Below are 8,482 nucleotides of genomic sequence, written 5' to 3'. Positions count from 1 at the left end.
CCAAAAAGTAATCGATTTATGTTTTTCTGACGATTAATTGCACACGATACGGTTATGCCTAACCCTATTAGGCACACCTCTTCTGGGTCACAGGTCAACCGGCCGGGACAATGTTGACACTGCTGTGGAAAACGCCATTGGAATTGTGMAACTTCAGCATAATCAAAAAACAGATTTATGAAAAAACACRTCTTTGATCCTAAAGAAAAGTTYAACRCGAACCGGTTTAGAGCAAATATGTATAACTTTTGTATAACGCGTGATTTACAGGTTGAATTTGTTCAGTTTCAACACCACTTCCATAACGTCCTCAGTATTTATCCTAAAAGACATGTGAGCTTGGCCCGTTTCACAGATTTGTAACAATKTTTTAACTACAGAATTGTCCATTACTGAACACATATTGTTGTTTAAGAAGGTTCATCTTCATAAAAGGCGACTCAAACCATCAATGAGAGATTTAAACTAGTTTCAATGGTTYCACTGCATAGTGAGATACTTAAAATAAGGTATTTTTGGTTTCATGGGATCACAAAAACCACAAAAAAATATGTGTACCACTCACACCAAAATACCAACATGTGGTTTAACCTACACTATCTTTATGCTTCATCCCTTCCTTCCTTCCTTCCTTCCTTCCTGTTCCAGATGGAACTGAACAGAAACAAGCAAAATCTCAAAACAGCTGGAATCAAAATATCACTCTATAAACAATCCTATTGTTCCCAATTCTTTATTTACTAATTCTGAACATTAGAGCAACCACTAACAAGTTGACACTTCACTTTTTTAACTAAAAGTATTTTTTAAACACACAAAACACTTCCTGGTGTATGAAAAGGCAGTTTACAGTGAAAGAGCGGACCGTGAACGCAGCATGACTGGTATTTGAACACACCAATCCTGATACTGAACCAAAACTTTAACAAATCCCAAAATGGAGGAAAAAACAAGGAACTCTGCGACATAATAATAGAATATCTTCAACTTTAGATACAATAATGTACTTTGTTAGTCCATTTTGTTACCATTTAACTAAATGTTTTTACAGAAACTGCTGTTTTAGTAACTATTACAAGGGGCGGGTACATTAATGAGTRCACCGCGGTGTGTAAACTGTCAGATTAACACATTTAGAGATAAAATATTTAAAGAAAAATACATTTCTTTAAAGTGTAGCAGTCGGTATGTAATGGTTCTATCCCTGTTTCGTGCCGTGGCCTGAGATTAGTCAGAGCTCAGGCCTGGAGTCAGGAAAATGGCTTTACATGGCAGCAAGCTGTTCACCTACAGGCTCCTGATTAATCCAGGTTAGYTCCACAGAACTTTAAAGACTTCTCCTCAAACAGAACCACACGAAACTACAGCCTCCTCTCGGCTGCGGACCGAGTCGTTTTAAGAGACACAACTTCGACATGAATCATTTCTCACTCACCCGGCCGAACTTGTCGGTTCGCAGGGAAAACTTGCGCGTGAATAAATCTCACCACGGCGCCATGCAGACGGAACTTTTCAGTCCCCGTCGCGAGCCCGGACGTCCCGCCCGGTTCGAACCGTCTTTTCTCAGTCCGGGTGGGAGTTTTTAACAGTCGTCGGGTCCGGAGAAGGATCTTCTTTTCCTCGCTCGGTGTTATCATGGGCGGGGGAGAGAAGTCGAGACGAGCAGGGAGTTCCTGTCCCTCAAAACAGGGAAACTCAACAGGAAGCTGCGGTGCTGCTTTCCTCCGCTAGGAGGGCTGCCGAGAATAAAAAGAGCAGGAATGTACCGCGGGCTAACCTGCCCGCAGGTGTGTATGACGGGCGATCAGTGCCACGTCTTCACTGCACTTCATACAGCTAGTCCAGGGCTGGCAATCTTTATCATCAAAACTACAGAAACTGCATTCCCTGTGAAAATGACAGTGTGCATGCTTCATGCTGAAAACTTCAGCTGAAAGCTGCTGAAACTGAGCTGAAAATATTTAACAGGAAAAGTGTTAACACATAGTAAATCTGAAAGAAGCAAAAAACACCTAACTTTGCAGAAAAACAGAAAAAGGAGCACCAATCTAGTTGAAAACAGAAAACAGCTAAAAGCTAAGAGCTAAAATAACTGAATATAGCTGAAAACATCTGTAAGAAACATAAATAACACTAGGTAGCAGAAAAAGCAGAAGAATAGCAGAAAGAAGCCGATCTATAGCTAAAGTAAAAATAGCTAAAATTAACATAAATGGGCTAAAGGTTGCAGGTTAAGGTTGAAATTAGCACCCAGATAGAGAAAGTCTTATAAAAAATTGTAAAATTAGCAGAAAATGTATACAAACAAGTGATAATTTGTCATAAAATGGCTAAAACAGCTTAAATGTTCAGTAAAACAGCTAAAAAGTAGCTGGATTTTTTAATGAGCATAAGGAAGCATAAGAAGCGCAATGCTGGTGTAATAACTACAAAAAATGTGTATTTAGCTCAGAAAAGCTAACTTTAGCTAATAGCAGCTAAGCATTAGCTAAAATTTTAGCAAATAGCTGAATATAGCAGAAGGCATTTGTAAGAAGCATAAATAGTACAAATATCAGAAAAAAGCACAAAAAAGTAGAAAAAATCAGAATAGCAGAAATAAGCCGATCTATAGCTAAAGTTGCATAAAATAGCTAAAATTAGCATAAATGGGCTAAAGGTAGCAGGCAAAGGTTGAAATTAGCACCCAGATAGAGAAAGTCTTGTAAAAAAAAATTGTAAAACTAGCAGAAAAAAATGCATATAAGTACAAACAAGTGATAATTTGTCATAAAATGGCTAACAGCTTAAATATTCAGTAAAACAGCTAAAAAGTAGCTGGATTTTTTTAATGAGCATAAGGAAGCATAAGAAGAGCAATGCTGGTGTAATAACTACAAAAATGTGTATTTAGCTCAGAAAAGCTAACTTTAGCTAATAGCAGCAAAACATTAGCTAAAATTTTAGCAAATAGCTGAATATAGCAGAAGGCATCTGTAAGAAGCATAAATAGTACAAATATCAGAAAAAAGCACAAAAAAGTAGAAAATAGCAGAAATAAGCAGAATTTTTGCTGAAATAGCGGGAAAAATCTCAAATGAGCAAAAAAAGTAGCTAAAAGTAGCACAAGAATGTGAAAAAGAGCATAAGCAGAACAAAATGTGTAAGGTGCTGTAAAGATTTAGAAACATTTTTAAAAAATAAGGATGTTGAAAACAGCTCCATTCGTTTTCAATGGCAAAAATGTGGCTAAAAGGTGAAATAGCTGAAAAAGTGTATAAAGCTGAAACACCAAATGTCACGGCACCCCTCACGTGAATGAGCTGAATGTATTGATATATGAATTGTCGAAATAGCACAAAAATTGTGGAACGAGTTAGGTGTCGAATAATGTACAGAAGAAAACATGGTCACAATAGTGTGAATGCTGTGAAGCTTTCACACAATAAACATTTCTGCCTGTTCTCACCAAATTAAAAGCATTCAAACCAGTTTAACTCCATATCTAAATATGATCATCATCTGATGGCCTGCAGGCCACTTCCAGTACACTGGGTGAGATTTTCTGGCCATAAAGATAAAACATCTTCCTTAAATGTTATATAAATTTTAAACATAAAAACACTAAATTGTATAAAGCTTTTTTCTTTTAACATTATTTATGTAAAACAAATATTATTGAATAGAATATACTTTATTGTCATTGCAACAGTGTACAACAAAAATTGGGTTTGTTGTGAAAATGTATAACAGTACAAAAAGGTTATAAACAAAATATTAAAAGAAAACCTAGGTCGTCTGGACGGGTTCTTCTTTAATTAAACGTTTCATTAAAGAAGAACCCGTCCAGAGGACCTACTTATTTTTTCTTTTTGATTTTTCTTCCTGGATTACTGAGATGCATCAGAACGTATAAAATGAGAATGAGAGGTGTAGACACATTTAAGGGGGAGGTATTGTGCAAAATTAACTTTTTTGAGATTTGTCATATTCTCATTTAAAAACATTCCCAGAGTGTTGATTTTTGACTCATTCATGCATGTTTGAGAAATCTTTGYATTTCCTGTGCTAGCTCTTACTTCCTGAACACTTGCTGGTACAAAACACCACCTATTTGTACAAAGCTCCTCCTCAGAGCACCCCTCCCCCACACAGCTCCATCAGACCAGCAAAATGTATCTTAAAAATGGATGTTCATGATTTCATTGCTAAACATGGCTTCAAAATGATCTGTATTAATAGTTTCTTCACAAAAAGTAGCTTAACRCTGACATATGGAAGACATCTTAACAAGCTGGAAAACGTACTTTCCAGGTCTGCCGTGGGGTCATTTGAGTAAGGTTCAACTGTATCCTGAGTTGCCATTTTCCAAAACTGATATTATATAATGTTTCTTTTTTTTTTTACAACAAAATACAACACTCCTATGAAAGGTTGTAAACAGCATGAAGCATTGYTGTGAAGACATGCTGAAGTGGGAGTGTCAGAAACGGTAAGAGGTTTTTAAAGAGACAGAGGCCAATGCCAAGGCGTTTAGATAGACTGTGATGCAAAGTCAATTTTATTTATGATATATACAACTTTTTCAGACCTGAAAGTACTGTTTACTTGATTGTGGTATAGAATTGAAATATGTGCCTGGAAAATATACAATATCCCCTTTAAATGACAAGATTGTTGCACAAAAGTCAGAATTACAATTTTGTTGTAATGCTCTTATTACAGCTCGAGTTTGGTAAAATGATACAAACTGTTCAATACTCACTTTAATGAAATTAAAACTGATGTGAAAACATTAAGTATTCCACTTTGAAACAATAAAGCATAGTTAAAGTGAACACAAAAATTAGGCCATTGTGTTGGATACATTTTTGTCGTACCTTAACAAAAAACTTTATGTACTCCAAATTTAAAAGGTAGTCATTGCAAACTATGAAATCAGACATAAATGTTTATCCTGAACTGTATCAAACGGTGCTGTTTGAAAGAGTTTCATAGTTTTAAGATATACTGATGTACATTTTTTTAATGAATCAGCTGAAAACCTTGAGAGTGAGTGGGTGATTATGGTGGAATCAGACGAGCAGAAKCATGAATATACCGTAAAGTCAGTGGTGTCCAATACCGGTCCTCGAGGGCAACTTTCCTTAAASTTCAAGTGAATCTGCAACTGAATAAGAAGAGTAATCCCCATGTRATTATTTTTATTTAACTCAGAGTTTTCAGTATTAAAAGCCACCTATTGATATTTCTGATCAAACTGACCCACTTTCTTTTCTGCAGAACTTTGTTTTATGTGGTATGTTTGTGTTTTTCTGTTTCTCTTCTTAGCAACTTGCCTGAAATTATTTTATATTTATTATTAAATTTTTTTGTGTGTTTTCCATAGGATTTCAGAGAAACAGCCAAATGTTATGACTTGATGTTGGACTGATGCAGCAGATAACACCACCAGTGTGACCTGATTAGCATGTTTTGCTCTTTGTATTCAGTTTCGTTCACACATCTGCAAATCAAAGAGAAAACAGTTGAAACTAGCCTCGTCTGTGATTTAAATACTATTTCAGAAGTTTAGATCCTTTGTTTGGATTCATTAGGTATCACATGAACCATGCTGGGAAATAATAAATCAGTGCTGCAGTAAAATAAAGTCCAAACAGATACTGGATTAAAAGTAGATATTTATAACACAAGACAAACAAAGCAGCACATTTCATTTTCTGTTAGGAAAACACAACAATTCACATCTTAAGTTTAAAAATAAAGTTCAAACATACTTATTAATCCAAGTTCTTCCTCTTTAATAATCTTTTGTTAAAAATTATATAACCACCCACGTGTTACTCTTATATAGAAACCTTTCCATGAATGATTTTTTGTTTATGTACCTCAAGTTATGAGTTTTTTATTGTTTGTGATAATTAGGTTTTTGTATCATCTTTTAAATGTACTTTTAAAGCTGCAGCAGGTAGCTTTTATTAAAAAATGTATTTTTGTATAAATGTCCTGACAAAATATGAGACACACACTGTGGAAAGATAATGTTCCTTTTGTTTTTATGTGCAAATAAATCAAGAGTGTTACTGTGCACACTTTAATTTGTTCAATCTAATTGTACAGTATGTACATTATTAACACAGAATAATAAAAAATAATGTACAAAACCATTTTAAATACATTAGCAGACATATATTCACAATGTTGCTTCCATCTTCATTGATTTGAACTGAAGGTCACAAATGTTCTTCATCATCATCATCATCAGATGATGCTTGATGAGAGAGAAAAAACCCTGAAATGTTTGGTTCCTCAGCACTGCTCAAATCCTGCCATCAGAGAGAGCGCCAGAGACTCCACTGAAGAGAAAAATAAAACAAAGGTTAATAAATATCTGTTTACGTACAGATGTTTATGAAGAGCTTTCCTAAAATCATCAGGTAAGATATTTACTCACAGTGAGGAAACGAGCCTCGACACACTGCCTTGTTGAGGATCGTCACCAGGAACATGTGACAGTTTTTAAAATCTGACTCCATTTTATCGATGGACTCCAGCCTGAGAGAAAAATGTTTTGTTTTTTTTTTGTAAAAAGAAAGTCATCTCAGCTGGTTTGTAATGATTACTTAAATGTCTGACATCAGTGGAAGTGAAGAGCTCTTACTTCCAGGCACCAAACCCAGCCTGCCATCGCTCTGAGAAGATGAGGACCAGATTCAGAACCTTGACTATGGCCTCCTTTACGAAGCTGACCTGTGGAAAMAGCAGTCTGTCAGACAACAGCTCCTCAGGCCAACTTCAAAACAACAGGCTGGTTAACTTGATTTACTTTTAATTATATTTCAGAAAAATCTCCATCCAAACATTGACTTTAAAACTGATTCAGACAAAACAGTAATGTATTATCGTAACCAACAATTCAAATTAAGTCATATCTCTGGATGAGCTTATGATATCAGGATGATCCAGGTATCAAAATGTAGCTTTTAAAGCCAGGAATATGGACATATAATTAGGTCATTTTGACCAAATTTGACTTAATACTCATTTCAATATGATGGGTCACATATTTACCAGTATTTACTCTCAGAGAGGGGAAATATATTTATTGCAGAGATTACTAGCTGGTAGTAAAACAGCTAAAACCAAACAGTGGCTCAATAAAAAAAAACCCATCAGTTAATGAATGAAAACAATTTGGGAAACTCGTAGAATGAAACAAAACATTTTATTAAGATACGCCACCAAAAACGGAGAGGAATACTGGAAAAACAGCATTAATAATAATACTAACGATAATAATAGCCTGAAATGAGGTTAAATCGTCTTGTTTGTTTTTTTTTCCATTTCTTCTTTCCTGGACTCAACTGGCTATTAAKGACCTTTGATTTGACTTGTATCTGTTCACAGAGCACTGTGCAGCCATGTAGGCTCAACCCTACATACTGGAAAATCTCCTGACTGTTASGATTTATTAAAATAAGCTTTAAAAACAGTGCATAATACATATGGGGACCAACGCACCACTATAACAAACATACTCAACCCAAACATTATTATAAAGTCTCTTCTTGTGGCATTTAAGGGTTAAATAGGTAGTAAATATGGTTTATGAGGGAGTCCTTGGATGTTTTTCTCTCCAAATTCAAAAACTCCTGCGTTATTGTAACAATGAATTAACTGGTGTTCTCCACATACGGGAGCAGCCAGTCAGAACCTCAGGTCAGGTCAGAGGGTGAAAAGAGTTTGACTGAACATTACAGCATTGTGTTCTTACTGTGTGATGAGAAGTAAAATGTATTTTTATAGTTTGGAGCTTTGCTCCTGCAGACATTCATCCTTTCACCTCCGCTCGGCTCGTTTACCTTCTCCCTCAACAGGCAGCGGTCGTGGATCGTCGCCAAATATCTGTAGTGGATCTTGATCAGCTGATCCAGGTCTTTGGCTTCCTGAACCTGGTGCTGAAACTCCAGTCCTGTACTGTGCAGAATCTGTCAAGACACGAGGAGGACGCAGTTTAGACAGCAAACATAGGACCGCCAACCAAGAAAGGTGGTGGTCTCAACACATTTCCTTACGCTTTGAAAACCAACGTAGAAGTGAAAATTCTTCTGATGAAACTTACTGTTCAACTCAGTGACAGCACACAGAAACACATATAACAAATATTTGACTCAACACTGAAGCTCAGAAATGCTGACATGAAACAAGATTTGCAAGAGACATCATGAAGCCCAAGGAATTCTCCACACAGGTCAGAAACAAAGCTGAGGTGAAAAACAGATGAGGGGTATTTTATAAAAAAAAAAAAGAATCCCAAACTTTCAACCCTGAAAACAGACCATTCAGGATCTCTCTGTCCAACAAGGACAGATGTTTGGAACAAACCCAACTCCTCTCATCGTCCTGACAGCAGCAGCTGTACAGTGATGCTGCGTTCACACCGAACGCGATTTCAGCTTCAAAAGAGCATCCAACGCTTCAAGTTGGTCGCTTGTGCACTTTG

At 36.2% G+C, this 8,482-nt stretch overlaps 2 protein-coding genes across 3 annotated transcripts in view; both read right to left on the bottom strand.

The window, feature by feature from the left end:
• Positions 1–1,701, bottom strand: part of cyfip1 (cytoplasmic FMR1 interacting protein 1) — a 77,949-nt gene extending 76,248 nt beyond the window's left edge. For both annotated transcript variants that reach the window (XM_014022421.1, XM_014022422.1), the window contains exon 1: positions 1,436–1,701. The gene's annotated coding sequence lies outside the window, so the exon portion shown is untranslated. The remainder of the gene's footprint in view (positions 1–1,435) is intronic.
• A 3,946-nt stretch (positions 1,702–5,647) lies between these two features.
• The window catches only part of tubgcp5 (tubulin gamma complex component 5), a 32,196-nt gene continuing 29,361 nt past the window's right edge, over positions 5,648–8,482 (bottom strand). Inside the window, exons 20-23 of the mRNA XM_014022419.1 lie at positions 7,842–7,967; positions 6,641–6,729; positions 6,434–6,534; positions 5,648–6,335 (exon numbers count right to left, since the gene is read on the bottom strand). Of these exons, the coding sequence (XP_013877873.1) occupies positions 6,289–6,335; positions 6,434–6,534; positions 6,641–6,729; positions 7,842–7,967 (363 nt within the window). The 3' untranslated portion in view covers positions 5,648–6,288. The remainder of the gene's footprint in view (positions 6,336–6,433; positions 6,535–6,640; positions 6,730–7,841; positions 7,968–8,482) is intronic.

This window comes from Austrofundulus limnaeus, unplaced genomic scaffold (assembly GCF_001266775.1).
Source record: "Austrofundulus limnaeus strain Quisiro unplaced genomic scaffold, Austrofundulus_limnaeus-1.0 Scaffold329, whole genome shotgun sequence".
Taxonomy (NCBI): Eukaryota; Metazoa; Chordata; class Actinopteri; order Cyprinodontiformes; family Rivulidae; genus Austrofundulus; species Austrofundulus limnaeus.
This window is presented reverse-complemented; position numbering and strand designations above follow the sequence as displayed.